The following is a 15,601-nucleotide window of genomic DNA, read 5'->3' as shown; positions in this document are numbered from 1 at the left end:
TAGAGCCCGTGCTCCGCAACAGGAGAAGCCACTGCGATGAGAAGCCTGCGCACCGCCACGAAGAGTAGCTCCCACTCGCCGCAACTAGAGAAAGCCCGTGTGCAGCAACGAAGACCCAATGTGGCCAAAAAAAAAAAAGTAGCAATATCTGTATGCCATTTTGAATTTGAAATATGAAGGTGAATACAAAACCCCCCCATAACAATACAATTTAAAAACTCAATTGAAAGTGATTGACTCTGAAGAGCTGGGGAATTGGGAGACTACTGTTTTCTTATATAGGTCTTGTAGAGATATTTGACACTTTAAATAGTATACTGTATATCTATGATTAAAAAAAAATAACCCCATGGAAGGGGGGTAGTTACAGAAGGAGGCTGGGAGATCAGTTAGGAGGTTATAGCAATTTTCAAAGAGAGGTGATAGTGGAAGTGGGGTTAGGGATGTGGACAGATTTGAGAGATATTTTAAGTGATCTCTATTCTTTCTTTAAAAATCCCTCCCCCTAAATGCCCTCCCCTCTGTTCTCCCTGGAATGGACAGAACCCAGGTGATTTTCACTCCATACTAGTCAGCCCCAGCACTTAATAGAATCACCCTACAGGAGGTTAATGAAGTGATGAGTGGGTGGGAGACCATGGGGTGGCTGCAGAATGGATTGATGCCGGGGTGCAAAGACACCCTATGAAAACCGGTAAGATCTGGGTCAGGGTGAGCGAATAACAAAAAAACAAGTGTAAACTCTGAAAAGCAAAGACAAAACAGGACGGGGGCAAGATCCATTTTGGAAATATTGTTTCCTAGTTCATAATCTTTTCTTCTGCATTAGTATTTAAAGTTTTATTTATTCATTTTTCTGAAGTACTACATGGGCGAGGCACAAAATTCAGAAGATCCAAAGTGGCATGGGGAAAAGTCCCCTTCCTTCCGTTACCTGGACACCCAGTTCCTCTCCCTGGAAGCAACCACTCTCTGCTTGTTTGTGTGTCCTTCCAGAAATAATTCATTCTGAGTTAAGTTTAAAAAGTGCCATCAAAAGATAACTTGTTCATGTTTAAAAGATATTCATCCCTGCCAGATTAGATGAGCCAAGGGCATGAAACTGGATTCTTCTTGCTCCCATCTGTGGAAGGGGCAGACAAGCTTCATTATTTCTCAAACAAGTTTGTCCTAAAGGCCCATCTGTTGTAAACTCGTTTTAAGGGCCCAAAACTGGCACCACTCTGGAAGAATTTGGGCCTTTGAAGTGTTGTTTGGCTGAATTGTATTTTTTTTTTTGAATTTTAAGATGGATCTTCAACTCTCTAGACTCCATTGATCCTGTGTTTTACAATTTACACATTTATGTTACCTGCTTGTCCACTTTCAGTGTCTAAATTATGACCATTTAACCAATGGTTCCTCCACAAAAGGAATAATATGTTACCACTGAAAGTGAGGATGTGTTTAATAACTTAGGAAGATGTTTCTGATTTATTGTTAAATGAAAAAACAGGTTGCAAAAGAGTTGATCCCATAAATCCCCACATACTTAACTAATTATATGTATATATGTACATTGAAAAAATCTAAGGAATCAGTACCAAAGGGTTAAGAGTAGAGATGTAAGTAAGGCTATGGATTTTATTTTTATACGTCCCTTCAAACTTCTCTACAACAAACCTGCATTACTTGTATAATAAAATATTATGAAAGTAGGAAATGAACCTGTTTCCCTTCTTGTCTCCATGGGTCCTAAAGGTTTGTTTTGGTTCTGTTGAACTGAAAAAAAAGGCTTTGTGACTTTTGAAAAAGAAAAAGCACTCGCTAGCTGAGCGGATTTTTTAAAAAGTTGGGGCCAGTGGTCCTTCCCAGTGTCCCTAAAATGCCGCCACCAGGTGGCAGCCTGTTCCATCTGTTGAGTCGGTGGGCCTGCCTCAGTCTCGGATTCCACACAGCCCAGTCCAGACACTGGAGGCCTTTGTCTGGGTCCCAGACCTGACCAACAAGCCTGATATATATGCTAGAGGCCAGAGCCAATATTCTGGTCCATTGTGGGTGAAAGTCATCTTAGGCCCACTTTTATCCCCAGGAGCAATATCCACTGACCAGAAAACACTGAGGAAGGGTCGTAATAGCTGAAGCTTGTCACATCCTCAATTCCTCCACCCAACACCACATCAACACATGGGAATTCTCATTTATTTTTCACCCTTAACAAGGAGGTGGGAAGGCTTGCCTCTTCCTCACCTCTGTTCTTTCCATCTGGGAATATTCACCTCCAACCCTCCTTCCCTTCCTTCCGGGAGGCCTTGGTCAGTGGAGACAGTCTCTGAGGACTGCTTGAGCTGGTGGGGATGAAGAAGCTGAAATGGAGATCCCCAAGGGATGGCGTCACTTTCCTGCCAACTCCCTCATCGCCTCTCCTTCAAAGCGAAAGCAGTGCCAACCTTCAGCTTCCGTCAGATCTTGGGCTCCTAGGGCCTTATACAAGTCCATAGCCCCCTTGTTCCAGTCTAGGACTGCCAGGCGGAACTGGGAGCGGCCCTTATCCAGGGCCACCTGTGGGAGAAGACACCACTCACTTTCCTGGGTCAAAAAGGAAAAGACTTTCTCGCCCTCCATTCAACCCAGGTGCCTCCCATACAGCTTTGCTTTGCCAGCGCCCAGCTTGTAGCTCCATCCCTCTCCTCACCTCAGCCACTTTTTTGATTATTTTGGAGCCAATCCCCTGACCTGATGTGGGGAGAAAAAGACAAAAAGAGGGATTGTCTGAGTTGAAGGGGATCAGAAAAGACCATAGGCTAGGATTAAGAGGCAAGGGATGGTGGTCCAGTCTATGGGTTGCTTTTCTCCCAGCCTGGCCTCTGCCCAGTACCCTGATACTCTGGCTTCACGTAGATGCCTTCCAGATAAATGTTTCGTCCCTTCCATGTGCTGTAGGTGAAGTAGTATAGCCCATAGCCCACCACACAGGGCCCTGAGAGAGAAAAAAAGAAGGGTCAGGCCGCTGGGCACCTGGGGGAGAGACCTTTGAGGCTGACTGGAGAGGGCACCTCTGAGATAGGGGTGCTCTTACCCTGTGGCTCCCCGGGGACAGGAAGAATCTCTGCTACCAAACAGTGATAGAAAGGATTCTCTCCAAAGCCATCTGCTCTCAGGGCTGCAGAGATCGGAGTTGTGACAAAGAGATAGAGACAGAAGGCCTGGGTGTGTGCCCAGTCTGGAGTTACTGCCTGGGGAACCCATCCGTCACTTCCACCCCAGCCTCCGTCAGGACTCAGGTGTTGGGCCCGTACCTTCTTCACTGATCTTCACCTGGTCTGAGAGTTTCTCGTACTCAGCGAGTTCCTACAGCGTGCGGACAGAGGCTAGATTAAGGCAGGAGGGCCTCGCTGCTCCCAGAGCAGGAGCCCTGGGCGCGCTCCTCCCTCTGCTCCCACCTCCTCCTTCCCGCCCCCACTCCAGCAGCGCCGCTCTGACCCCCTCTGGGACCCCGGTTTCCGGCCTGCAGCCCTCAGCCGAATCAGCCTCAGGATATTTCCACAGTCTCCCTCCTTGGCTTCTCGGATCAGCACGGAAGCCATCCCGATCTCCACCGTCTGGGACCGAAGTCCAGGATCCCCACTTCCGTTCTGCAGGACCGGGCGAAGAGCAACGGGGACCCTTTAAGGGGCCTCCAAATTCGGATCCCGGAAAGCCGGGGGAGTGGTGGGGAGCGAGGTGGTGGGGGCGCCGCGGGCTGGGAAGCAGAAGCCCGATTCCGGCTGCCGCGGGGCCGAGAGAGTGGTGGGACTAGCGGTCCTCACGGCCTGGTAGCCCCTAATTTCGGGCCCCGCCAGCGCGCACCTGCCAGCCAATCAGCTTGCAGAGCAGGCATGTCCCCGCCCACCCGCCAGCTCTGCCCCTATGGCCGGGTATCTTGACCGCACTCCCCGCAGGGGTCAAGGCTGGACTGCCGAGGCTTCCTCGTTGTTCTTATCTGGGTGTTCCAGCCTCCGTTGGAGAAACCCCACGGCTCGAAAGATACCTCCTTCTTTAACTGAAGTGTGCAGTGATTACCTGCTCTACCCTTCACCCCAACTCACCCATTCCAGCCCATCCAGACTCGGGGTGAGCCCCAAGACCTCCAGCTCTTGCCTACTGGCTCAAAGTCTTACTTCTCTTGGGGGCATTTGTATTTTAAGATGGGTCAGGGAGAGGGTGATGAATTTCTACTGGTAAATGGTTAGGCCTTGTAGTAGACGGCTAAGAGAAGATAATGGGGAGAAGGGGCCAGGACTCTTAGTATCCACTGAATCACACTCAGAGACAGCACCTCCCTATGCAGCAAGCCTCAGAGGCCTGGGAAAATACTGAGGGAGGAGCTCAGAGTAGATACCAGGCACTGTGCCTGTATCATCTCGATTCATCCTCATTCACAGTAGCTCCGGAAAGTAGGTATTTTTTCACATTTTGCAGACAAGGACACTAAAGAACACAGGTGGGGTGACTTGCCCACAGTCACCCAGCTAGTATTTGGGATTCCATGTCTCAGCTCTAGGCCTTACGGAGGATGCTACTTGGGGATCCGGGCATGACTGTTTCTAGATCTCATGTTTACCTTACCCCTTTGAGGCCCAGACTTACCCGGGGCGAACGGCGCCCCCAACGCCCCCAGCAGCAGCAGCAGCAGCAGCAGCAGCGCCCCTGGTGTCATAGCCCGCCCGCGTCGCTCAGTGAGTCCGCTTGGGTGAGCCGCCAGGACAGCCAGCGCAGGGGAAGTGACGAGGCGCCCAGGAATGTGCACCTGTTATTGGGGGGCAGCCCAGCCCACCCGCCCCGCCCCGCCCCGCCCGCCCCGCCCCTGGGACTTGATCCCTCCCCGAGCAACTGCCAAAGCCTGCTACCCACAGATGGCAGATAACACTTCAATTGTATAAATCGTCTTTAATTGAGAAAGCATGGAGTGGAGACCGGTCCCCTGGGAGCAGAGCCTTTTTGGGTACCTGACATCCAGCTGAGGTAAAGCAAGTTCTGTTCAGTTAGAAGCTGGAGGGGTGTATGAGGTCTAGAGACCAAGAGGCCCTCACCCTCCTTGGCCTGACCCGTAGGGGAGAAGGGTGGGACTTATTGCTGAATTGGGGTCTCCTCATTTGGGGAGGTCAAAGCTATGTCCCATTTGTCTTTTTGATTCTAGACCCATTACCCTAAAGACCTCAGCTTTAAAGGGGACCTGGAAGGAATTCCTGCTGAGGTAGCTAAGTGTTCACGTCCCCCCAACCCAGGCACAGGTCCAGTCATGCCATAGTTCTGGCCCCTTCCCCATCCTAGCTGCCCTTCTATGAGCCAGGGATTCCTTCCAAAATTCCTCTGCCCTTCCTCAGCCTCTGTTCCCTGGCAGGACCCCAGCTGAGTTGCAGGAGCTAGAAACTGCATGTAAAAAATAAGGTTAGCATTCTATAGGAAGAATAAGATTTTTGGAAAATTGTCTAGGGAAAACAAGAAGTGGTTCTTGATCCATCCAGAACTTAGTTCTTTGTGAATCATAGCTGTGTCCTTTCCAGAGCTCCTGCTTAACAGGTATCACTAGAGAAGGTGGGAGCGTGGGTCTAGAACTCTTACTCTAGAGCAATAACATGGCTATATAGGCTCTAGTTCCATCCTAGAGGGAAGGGCTGAGAGTCGTGGTCTATGTCCTAGAGCTGAGATTCAGAAGGAAGTATGGCTCCGTACGTGTCTAGAACATCACGCTCTAGAATTGGGTGTCTCTGGGGTAAGAAAGTTAAACCTGTGGTGATCTGAGACTGGCTCAATTCAGGCCAAGACCAACAGCTGGACAGGGCCCAAATCCAGCCTCTCTCCACTTGGAAACCAGGGGTCCATCTGGGTGAAGGACAGAAGCCTGATGGATCCAGAACAGAGCCTGGCAGCATGCCTGTGTTCCAGCACAGACCCTGAGTGCAGAAATGGCCCTGGCTGGGGTGCCTGGTGTTCCAGAACCTGTCTGGAACAAGGCAAAAGGTGGAGTAGGGAAAGAAGGAAACTAATCCTGAGCTCCAGTGGACCTATAAATCTATGGCTTGGTGGCCATGAAAAGGGCAAAGGGCTCCAGGAACTGGCTGAGCCCGGGGTGCAGAAGATTTATGCCCTGGCTTTGTCAGTTTTGGAACCCCCCGCGCCATCTCGGGAAAAGGCTTTGGAGGGTGTGAGTGTGGAAGGAAAGAAGTGATCAGCCAGGACCATTTTCAGACATCCCCCTCTCTGACCCCTTTCCCGGGCCCAAGGATCTGAGGGTCTCAGCAGCCCCGGAAGTCACGGCCGGCCCCTAGGCTCCCTCTGGGTAGAGCACCTGGTGGGACCTGGCTGCTCAGGGCATGAGCGTGGCAGCAGGGGTGAGAGCAGGGCCAGAAGCAGGGCTGGGAGACAGGCCGTGGTGGTGGCGAGGGCAGGGAGCCTCCAGTCCGGGGACTGCATGGCAGGGGGCAGGGGGCCTGGAAGGGGAGGTCTCAGGGACACTGTGGAGAGAAGGCTCCCGGTACACAGCCACTGTGAAGGGGAGAGAGAGGAGCAGGAAGGAGAGTTAGGCACCAAGAGAGCTCTGAAAGGGCTCCCTTCCCCTACAATCCTCCTCTGGGAACCCACAGAAGGAGAGCTTCCCAAACCTCCAAAGGCCAGAGCCTTCCTGGCTTGACCTGTCATAGCATGTGTCCTCTTAAAACACTTACAGCCCCTTAGCTGTGTGTCACTAAACGTCCATGTCAAGGTCAATACCGTCCCATGTGGTCCACCTCTTCCCTGGGGGTCCATACTCACCCTCCAGGAGCTTGGGCACAAAGTGGGCGGCTGCCTTGGTCTTCTTGACTCGATTTCCCTTCATGACTCGGCCCTCCTTGTCCAGGCCCAGGTACCAGGACCGGCCAGAACGACGCTGGCGATAGAGAGCAGAGGCGTACAGGACATAGTAATTCTCAGAGACGCACTCCTTAAAGCGACACTCAGCTGTGAAATGTGGCTGAGGAGACAAAGACCCAGAAAGGCACACACAGACAGAAAGACAAAAAGACACATCACTGAACAGAAGGGAGCCCTGGGAAGAACAAGGCAGGATATAATCCATACGTTTGAGACTGGGAGAGCCAACTTCTGAGCCCACGCAGGAACTGGGAGAAAGGGAGGATGAGGAAGAGTCTGGTGGCCCCCGAGGGCCAGGAACTAGACTTCTGGGGGCCTGGAATAAGAAGATAACTTCTCTCTGCTCTACTCCCAACCTCTCACCATCCAGGGGACCTGGAGGGAATTTCTGCTTGGAGGAGTTCCTGAATCCTTCCCCAGTATCCTGAATGACTCTGGGGAAGTGAGTAATAATGAGGTCTAGAGGAGGTTGGAGAAGACACAGGGGGTCTAAAAGGTTGAAAGAGTTGGACATTCAAAGAGCCTGGGGGTGTTTAGGAGGCTATTGGAGGAGAAGGGATTGGAGGGACCCTAGAGGAGGTGCTTGGGAGCGGGCAGTGAGGACAGGGTGTCGGCAAGAGCTGGAGGGAGAGGAAGCCCTGAGCTGCAAAATACCTGTAGCTGGGAAGGCTGTAGCTAGGGGAGTCCCCTGACTCCAGGCCACTCTGCCCCCTTGTCTCACCTAGCTGTAGAGCAGCCCCTCAGCTTTCATGGCCATGTAGTGACCCAGCTTGGCACTCTGGATGGTGACTACACGGAGCCCCACAGGGATCAGGTTGAAGTGGGCTGGGGGTGGAGAGAAGGGGTATCAGTACCCCAAGCCTCCGATCCCCATCTGAGCCCCCCCTCAATTCTGGTCCCAGCTCTACTTCTTCCTTTGCGGGGTCAAAGAGCCAGACTGAAAACAACAGAACCTGAAGCCACAATAGGATTGTCATCCCCTATGCCTGCTCTCCCCCTTCCCACCCAGCAGCTGGCTTCCCCTCTCACTGAAAGAGCTGGTGTCCTCTGGGGTGCCCTGGATACTCCCGTCGGGATTCGCCTGGAGGTAGAAACCCTGGCAGCAGAACAGTTTGGTGACGATGCCTTTGAGCTGAGGCTCTGGAGAAGGAGACATTCATCTTGGAACATGACATCTCTGTTCCCAGAAACATTGCTACACTTGGCGGGATCAGAGGAGAGAAAGAAAGGAGGATGGAGGGAAGGAAGAGGGTCCCAGGGCCCCAGCTCCCTGACCCTCTAAGCAAGGTCTCTCCCACCTCTCTTTGACTCCAGAGGAAGCTGGGGTGTGGGTCCCTTCTGCTTCCTCTAACCAGCTTTCAGTTTAATTGACTGAAATTTATTTAAAGGCTTAATTCCTACTCTACAGCTCAACCAGAATGGGGGGAGGGGAGAAGAAGGTAGAGGAAGGGGAGAGATACATGGAAAGGCAGAGGACAAAGGGAGACAGGCAGAGCTGCTGAAGCGGCAGTGTGTTTGCGAATGTGGGGGGCAGTAAGGTGACCCCAGGGTAGGGGCGCCCCCTCAGGAGTGGGGGTGGGACTGGGCCTGACGCTGACTCAGCACCTGCTGCTGCGGCTGCCGCTCGCTTCTCGCGGGCCTCGCCTTGGCCCAGCGCCGGCCTGTCTGACACTGACCCACCTGTCTGTCTGTCTGTCTGTCTGTCTGTCAGTCTGCTGGCTCGCGGGGGCCCAGCCCTCCCTGAGGCTCAGCCTCTCCCCTTCAGCCAGGTAACCCGCCTGGGATGGGGGATATTCGGTAGCAAACCAAGGAAATGGGGGAGGGGGCCAGGGAGCTGGTGAGGCAGGCTGACTCACGTGGGGGCTGGGTCCCACTCAAAGGGTGGGCTGCGGACCGTACCACTGCGGAGGGCCGGCGGCGGGGGGAGGAGGACGCCAGCGGGGGGCGGGGGCGTCTCCCCCTAGGGGAGCTGGGAGCGGGCGGGAGCGAGGCCAGAGGGACTTCCCGCCTGTCGCACCTGGACGGGGACCACACGCTAACCCTCACAACTCTCCTCCCCCGGCGCTTGCGGCCGAGTTCCCGGTACCCCCTCGTAGATGGTACGACCCCCAGTCTCCGTGCGGGTATCCAGCCGTGTAGTGTTGTCTGAGTTGCTCGCGGCAGAGGGTCCCCTGAGCCCGTGGGACCCGGTTTCGGAGTCGCGTAGGCGGTCATGGGGGAGTGCCCAGCTCCCTTCTTGAAGTGCAGGTCACGGGAGGAGGGCGCACGGAGGGGCGGACTGGCGAGGTAGCTGCAAGGACACCCCGGGGAGAGCTGGGGAGATTGGTACCGAGCCAGGCAAGCTCGGCGAGGAGGAACGGAGCCAAGGCTCGGAGGAGCGGGAGAAGCGGGGCGGGGGCGGGGCTGCCGGAGCCGCAGAAACCCTCGGGGTGACCCAGGCGTCCGGAACCCCCAGGCCCCTCCGCTCGGCATTGAAAGAATCGCGAGAGACCGCACGTAGGCAGAGGACGGTGGGGATGGGGACTCGTGTGTTGGGAGGGGGGGCGAGCGGGAGCTGCCAGGCTTCGGGGCACCAGGCTTAGCCCCTCAAGCCTTCCCCTTGCCCTCGAAAGCAAGGAGACTCGGGGTTATGGGCGAGAGAGAAGGGAAACTGAGGCATCGTCTGGCCGAGAGCTTGTGGTCCAGGCGCACCCCCTTTCACTTTCGGGGAGCCGCCGTCAGTCGGGCCCCGCTCTTCCGAGTCCCTGGCCTCAACCTCCCAGGCAGAGAGACCCCCGGCCCGGAGACCCCGCCCCAGCCACTCACCCGGGCAGCGGTCCGGCCGCGCGGGCCGCCCCCCGCACAGTCGCACCTTGGACAGCAGGATGAGGAGCTGCTTCTGGCAAAGGGACTTGGTGCCGCGGGGACACACGCGCCGCTGCGCTGACACGGGCCGGCTGCCCCCGGGCTCGCGGACCTCCCGCTTCTGCCGGATCAGGCTGCTGGCCGGTGCCGCCATGGCGCCCCGGGAGGAGACACCCCAAAACCGGCAGGCTCCCGGAGCGCGCTGGGCCCCCCCCCCCAGAGAAGCCCGCTAGCTCACCAGGACATGGTCTTGCCTCTCCGGTCCGACTCGCCGCCTCACCCACGGGACCTGAGGATAAGCCCTAGACGACCCCCACCCCAGGCACCAGCTCCCACCCTTGGGCCTCGTGCTAGCTTCGCCAGACCCAGCAGCCTATGTACCTCTCAGTTGACCCCACCCTCGACCTTTGCCCCCCACAGAAAACTCCCCCTTCTCTGATCTCCAGTGTCCCTGTCCCCCACTAACACTATCCCAAAGCCAAGACCCTCACATTTTCCAGGATGTGGTTCCAATATCCCCAGGCACCTTTCCACCCTATTTCCGGGCCCTGCACTCCTGCCAAAGCCACTCTTGTAATTTTAAGGGTGTGGGTCCTTAGCTTTGGGGGTATTAGCTCACCCCACCCCTGCTGGGGTGCTGCCAGTGTCTAGGAAGAACCCAACCTTGGTGTCTTTTCCTTTGCCACCCTCTAAGTGAAGAATCCCCCACTTTTTTTCACTGAAATCCCCCAAAAACGATGCCTTGAAATATCCAGACTGTCGCCAATCAGCAAGAAGAGGTTCCCAGACCCTGTCTCTGGACGATACCGGTTTTTACCAAGTCACCCCCATTTCTAGTGGCACAGGGTTCCAGCTGCTGAGCCCCTTTCCTCACCTTGTTACCCTCCACTCCTTTTGAAGTCACCTCCAAATCCGCCCTTCCTAGTGGTTACACCAGGTGGTTGTCTGGAGGGCCCTCTGTCACCTCGGAATAAGGAGCATAGGTTTTTGGCTTTTTTGTTTTTTTCTGGCAGCCCCTAATTTCCCCGGGGACAGCTGGTGCTGTTTAGATCCCACGCCCTCCAATCCAACCAGCCCCCCGAGAGAGGAGTGCACCCACGTTGTCACGGGTCCCCAAATGTGAACAGACCCGCTATAAGTCAGAGTGCATCAGAGCTTTCTGCGACAGGGCTTCCTTGTCCTCCCCGGGACTGCCTATAGCACCCCCTCTTCCTTCCCCGACGCCCCTCAACCTGTCCTGTCTTGTCGATCCGGGGACGGCTGGCGCTGGCTCCGGTTCCAGGCTCCTCCCTCCCTGTACCCCGCAAGCGGAGCTTCCCCCCACGCCCGGCTAGGCGTCCCGGACCCCAGGAAGGAGTGAGGGTGTCTCCGCAGAGCGCCCGGGTCTGGCGAAGTGAGCACTGGGCCTGGCGGCTGGACCAAGCGGAGCGGCGGCAGCGGCGGCAGCGGTAGCGGCTGTGGGAAGCTGAGGCGGCGGCGGCGACAGCAGCTCTCCCCTCCTCCCAGAGCCGGCCCGGGGGCGGGGCAGGGGGCGGAGACTCCGGGAAAGAGGTGGGGGTGGTGAAGCTGGGCGGGAGGAACCCTGGGGTTCCTTGGAGGCAGGGAGGGGGGACGGTCTTAGAGACAGGTGGAGCCAAGACAAGGCCGCATGTCTCGCATGTCTCGGGGTTCAGAGGAGGAGGGACAAGGAGGCGACTCCACTGAATGGAACTCTGGATGGGGGGAGAGGTTGGGCTTAGATAGGTGGAATGGCAGATGCCCCGAGAATGGAGAAAGGGACCCTACTGCCCGGGATGGAGGACAGAACTGGATGAGGAAGGTGGGGGAAATAACTGAAGAGATAGCGGTGGTGGTGAGGTCTAGCCTGGGGTGAAATCCGGCCTCCTTAATATCTCTGCTTTTGTGTGAGACAAATTGGTCAGTCCCTGGTCTCCATACCTTTCTCCTTTACACGTTTTTTCAGCAAATATGTTACCCCCATCCCTATTGACTCCTAAGAGAAAAGACCATAAGAACTGGCGGGAGATGGATGCCAGAGGCTGCATGGGAGCAGGAGGGGTGCTGGCCACAGATTTGGAAAGTGGAGAGGCCAGAATGGAACGACCTGTGCCAGGGATGCGGCGGGAGGAGGGTGGGAGGAAGCGGAGGAACCGGCGAGGAGGCCTTCTAGAACGGGTTCTTCGGGCCCAAGGCGCTCAGCCTGTCTCCCAGGTGAGGGGAGAGCAGTCCCCTCCACATCCCGCTGGCCAACAGAAGCACATTCCAGGTTAGTAGGAACAGCGTCTTTAATGGGCCCCGCCTCCCACGCCGGCTAAGCCGCCCCCCTTGCGTGCAGCCTTGGCCTCTTCCACAGCGGCGCGCAGGGCGCGGGCAGGGTCCCTGCGAAGCAGGGCCAACGCCCGGAGCAGCGAAGCGGCGCCGTCCCCCGCACCGAGCTTTTGGCCACTCAGAAGATAGTGGGGCAGCGTCCCGGCCTCGAGCACCCGGCCCAGCTCATCCAGCAGCCCGAGGCAGCAGGCGCCCGCATTCTCGGGTCGCGCCAGATAGAGCGCGGGCAGCCGCTCGCACGCCCAGTAGAGCAACGTCCGCAGGAGATAGGCGCCGCGACCCTAGTCCCGGCCACCAGCGGGCGCAGCAGCGCCTGGGCCGCCGCGTGCGCTTGCAGCAGGGGAACGGGTATGCGCGTCTTGAGCGCCAGCTCTTGGCGGGCGAAGCAGAGCTGCCATCCGAAGGCGCCCGGCCGCTCTGTGCCGCCGCCGCCGGGCACCAGGTAGAAGGAAGACGACTCCGAGGCCAGCGGGCCGGCCCACGAGTGGCTCCGAGCCTCCTGGGGCCAGCCGGCCACGGACACCACGGGGATCAAGTCGAAAAGCAGGAGGCGGCGCGGGGGCCCAGGCGTAGCCAGGAGGATGGTGGTGACCCCCGCGTGGCGGGCTGCGTGGACCAAGCGCGGGGCACCCGGGACCGGAAACAGGGACTCAGCGACCGCAGCCAGCGAAGCAAAGAACCAGGCAGCCACCTGGGCGGGGCACAATGTGGGCCATGCCTCCCGAGCCTCCGACGGCTGTGGCACTGGGCTAACGTCGGCTGCTTTGGTGACGTCACCATTCGTTTTTTTCAGTGGTGAGGGAAAGTCAACATCGGTTACGTCTTGTTGAGGCAATTCTGGCACTGAATCATTACTAGGTGATTTTTCCAAAGACTCGTGTGCCTCAGGCTCAGTGACGTCACCGTGCAGCTGGTCCACGGAGATTTGTGGATCCTTGGGAGTTTGTTTGCTTTGGGCTGGGTAGATCGAATCACGTCCTCCTGGGACTGGGGGTCCTAGGCAATCCTGCCATGCCTCCCGGACCGAGGTTCCGCGTACTTGCTCTGGGAGGAAGAGCCATGCGTAACAGGATCCCACGTCCGGTTGCAGCTCCTGCCCAGTGCCATCTAGCGAAAGCACGGGCACCAGGAGGGTGAAGCTGGCGTCGTAGTGAGGTCCCCGAGCGTAGGGACCTAGAGGCGCAGGCCCCAGATCCAGGGAGCCCTCGCGAATCCCGCCACGAAGCAGCAAGAGCTCTGCCTGAGGAGGAAAGCGAGGGTCCCGGCGGTGAACGAGACCTAAGGAAAGAGAAGGGATCGTAAAGGCGTGATCCAGAGCCGGGGCGGGGTGAGGCGGAGCTGAGAGCTGCAAGTTCCCGCCCGAAGGCTGGGAGGGTTACTTACCAAGCAAAGAGAAAACAAAGTCCTTGGCCTGGAGGAGATCTGGTCCTGGCTTGGGACCTTCACTCCAGCTCTCCTGCACACCCAGCTCCTGGATCAGCTGGGTTAGTTCTTGCAGCTGCGCCCCAGAGCAGAAGTCGATGTCCGTGAGCGGCCGGGCTGGGGCTGGGGGCGGTGGGCCCCACCAGGGAGCACTCCCCCAGACCGCGGAAGCCATATGGCTCTGTCGTTTTGGGGCTAGGAAATACACAGACGGGAGGAAGCCCAGACGGGCCGTTCCTTTTGCTGCGGAAAACTGGCCCCCGTTCTTTTCTCTTCCAGAGGCCAAGAGGGTTCCCAAGGCACAGTCCGCCAATGGGTCTGCAGACGAAGGGCCCTAAATTTAGTCTTGAAAGGGAACAAATAAACACCTCCTCCGTCCTTGCCCTTTTCTCATATGCTGGTCCCCGCCCCCATGGAACGGTTCACCTGACTCAGCAGGTAGAAAGTAGCTGTTTGGCCCCTCCTAAGGAATGCAGTAGCCTCCTTCGCTGCCCCTTGCCTACGTCCCCTTACCTCTTTTTCAGAAGAGGCTAGTGGTTTACGGCTTCCCTCTTAGGGGTAGCTACAAAGGCTGGGAAGAGAACGGATAGGAAGATTCAACAGGTAACTTCTTCCTGCTGCCTGCAAGGCCACACCCCTAAATTATAACCACGCCCCTTTCTGGAGGCTGTCGGGGTGGTTCCGGACCAGCTCGGCCTCCAGTCAGAGTTCAGTCCATCCTTTCGCTCTGCAGAGATCCCGCGGCTATCCTGGGAGTTGTAGTTTGTCTTCAAAACTACCAGGGCGTTGGGGCCACATCCTTTCCGGTTCCGTTGAAGTAGTGCCTGATGGAAGTTGTAGTTTCTATGCAGATTAAACTATTCTGTGTCTTTACAAAACCAGGTCAACCGCACAAACACTCCTTGGGGTTAGAACAGAGGCCTAATAGGATGGATCTGAATAGCATACTATAAGGAGGGACATACACTAGGGCATGCGGAGAAATAGGGGACTCTACATCTCACTTGGGAGTAGAGGAGCCCTGGTCATTTAAATCTAGAAGGGTTCTTGCATGCAATTATAACTTCATTTTAGAGGTGAGACTGCAAGCCTAGAAAGGTTGCACATGACTTGTCCAAGGTCAGAGCTGAGCCAGAGAGGTGTTGGGAATGGGCTCTCCCGCTGGGACGTATCTCCTTGGAATCGGTGGTGGTAATGTTAGACAAGAACACACTGATAGTGTGCATGTAGTGACCCAGGGACGGACATCTGACTCAGGGAAGGGACATATTAGTGTTGCCCACCTCAGACACACAAGCGGTGGCAGGGAAAACACTTTGCAATCTCGCAGCTTATGTGTGTATACAGAAGAGTTATCAGGACTGAAAATCAAGTCCAGAGGAAACTCCAGCTGGGCTAGGGCAGGGCAATGAAAAATTATGAGGGGAAGGAAATTGCTTTCAGCGGCCAGTGCTATCATGGACACAGCTTAAGTCCAGGCTGAAACTAGGAGCCAGAATAATAGGACAGAAAGATAGGACACCAGAGACACGCTCACAGATTAGACCAATGCATGCTGGACCAGGGATTCTTACATTCCTTTTTCCCAGGGGTCTGTCTCCACAGTGAACTAGGCTTAAGTCCATGGGCAAGAAAATTAAGTGGAGACACCTCGAAAAACTTAGAGGCCTATGAAGGAGGGGACCGTCAGAATCCAAGGCTCAATTTGGGGAGCCTAAAACACAAGGTTTCCTAGTCACTGACCAAGAGAGGTCTTCTCCCTCAGTAACCAAGAGCCCCAAACACAGCCCAGAACGGGGGAGGCAAGTTTCCATACCTCTGGTCGTGTCCCAAGAGACCAGATCAGGAAAACTGAAGCCTGGGCTCTTTCTCACAGTCTGGGGAAATCAGGCGTTGGGTGTCCGTGCCTACATCTTACCTCCTCCCCAGAGGGTGGCTTCTGAGCCACCCTAAAAAGAACGAAGTTCTCTGGGCTCTGGGGGAGCTTTAAGATGCTGGGGGTGGGTGACAGGGAAAGGAAAATTGCTCTAAACTCTAAAGCACTGCTCTCCAATAGCATTTTCCATGATGATGGAAACGTTCTAAACCTGTGCCGTCCAATACAGTATCCGCTAGCTCCATGTGACTACTGAGC

At 56.0% G+C, this 15,601-nt stretch overlaps 2 protein-coding genes and 1 pseudogene across 14 annotated transcripts; all 3 read right to left on the bottom strand.

Annotated features, from left to right (window-relative positions):
- Positions 1 to 720: 720 nt before the first annotated feature.
- LOC130706824 (thialysine N-epsilon-acetyltransferase-like) lies at positions 721 to 4,765 on the bottom strand. 6 transcript variants are annotated; one of them, XR_009006888.1, is made up of 8 exons: positions 4,609 to 4,765; positions 3,463 to 3,614; positions 3,279 to 3,330; positions 3,059 to 3,142; positions 2,675 to 2,715; positions 2,430 to 2,541; positions 2,230 to 2,345; positions 721 to 1,123 (listed from the first exon to the last, which is right to left on the bottom strand). XR_009006888.1 is itself a non-coding variant. In XM_057539454.1 (7 exons), the coding sequence occupies exons 1-7, from the start codon at positions 4,676 to 4,678 to the stop codon at positions 2,296 to 2,298; spliced, it is 561 nt and encodes a 186-aa protein (XP_057395437.1). In that variant the 5' UTR covers positions 4,679 to 4,765; the 3' UTR covers positions 1,605 to 2,295. The 6 variants fall into 6 exon arrangements, 4 of the variants coding, with proteins under 4 accessions (XP_057395437.1, XP_057395436.1, XP_057395438.1 ...); XR_009006887.1 differs by having other exon boundaries at positions 730 to 1,123; positions 2,230 to 2,541; XM_057539454.1 differs by lacking the exon at positions 721 to 1,123 and having other exon boundaries at positions 1,605 to 2,345.
- Positions 4,766 to 4,893: 128 nt separating this feature from the next.
- LOC103009933 (fibroblast growth factor 11-like) lies at positions 4,894 to 11,965 on the bottom strand. Of its 8 annotated transcripts, none has more exons than XM_057539481.1 (5): positions 10,592 to 11,965; positions 9,725 to 9,919; positions 7,903 to 8,013; positions 6,775 to 6,973; positions 4,894 to 6,507 (listed from the first exon to the last, which is right to left on the bottom strand). In XM_057539481.1, the coding sequence occupies exons 2-5, from the start codon at positions 9,869 to 9,871 to the stop codon at positions 6,329 to 6,331; spliced, it is 636 nt and encodes a 211-aa protein (XP_057395464.1). In that variant the 5' UTR covers positions 9,872 to 9,919; positions 10,592 to 11,965; the 3' UTR covers positions 4,894 to 6,328. The 8 variants fall into 8 exon arrangements, with proteins under 8 accessions (XP_057395464.1, XP_057395465.1, XP_057395458.1 ...); XM_057539482.1 differs by lacking the exon at positions 9,725 to 9,919 and adding an exon at positions 8,914 to 9,163 and having other exon boundaries at positions 7,903 to 8,068; positions 10,592 to 11,964; XM_057539475.1 differs by lacking the exons at positions 9,725 to 9,919; positions 10,592 to 11,965 and adding an exon at positions 8,891 to 9,662 and having other exon boundaries at positions 7,903 to 8,068.
- A 19-nt stretch (positions 11,966 to 11,984) lies between these two features.
- LOC130706829 (transmembrane protein 102-like) lies at positions 11,985 to 13,642 on the bottom strand (annotated as a pseudogene).
- Positions 13,643 to 15,601: the final 1,959 nt, after the last annotated feature.

This window comes from Balaenoptera acutorostrata, unplaced genomic scaffold (assembly GCF_949987535.1).
Source record: "Balaenoptera acutorostrata unplaced genomic scaffold, mBalAcu1.1 scaffold_774, whole genome shotgun sequence".
Classification (NCBI taxonomy): Eukaryota; Metazoa; Chordata; class Mammalia; order Artiodactyla; family Balaenopteridae; genus Balaenoptera; species Balaenoptera acutorostrata.
Note: the sequence above shows the minus strand (reverse complement) of the source record. Positions and strands in the feature narration are given on the sequence as shown.

Coding starts and splice junctions, on each gene's coding strand:
- LOC130706824 (XM_057539453.1), bottom strand. CDS start 4,678: ATGACACCAGGGGCGCTGCTGCTGCTGCTGCTGCTGCTGCTGGGGGCG. Junction 3,331..3,462: donor AAACCGGGGTCCCAGAGGGG/GTCAGAGCGGCG, acceptor CGCACGCTGTAG/GAACTCGCTGAGTACGAGAA. Junction 2,716..3,058: donor TGTCCCCGGGGAGCCACAGG/GTAAGAGCACCC, acceptor TCCCCACATCAG/GTCAGGGGATTGGCTCCAAA.
- LOC103009933 (XM_057539475.1), bottom strand. CDS start 9,345: ATGCCGAGCGGAGGGGCCTGGGGGTTCCGGACGCCTGGGTCACCCCGA. Junction 8,069..8,890: donor AGCGTGTGGTCCCCGTCCAG/GTGCGACAGGCG, acceptor CGCCAAGTGTAG/CAATGTTTCTGGGAACAGAG. Junction 6,974..7,902: donor AGAGGACACCAGCTCTTTCA/GTGAGAGGGGAA, acceptor TTGTCTCCTCAG/CCACATTTCACAGCTGAGTG.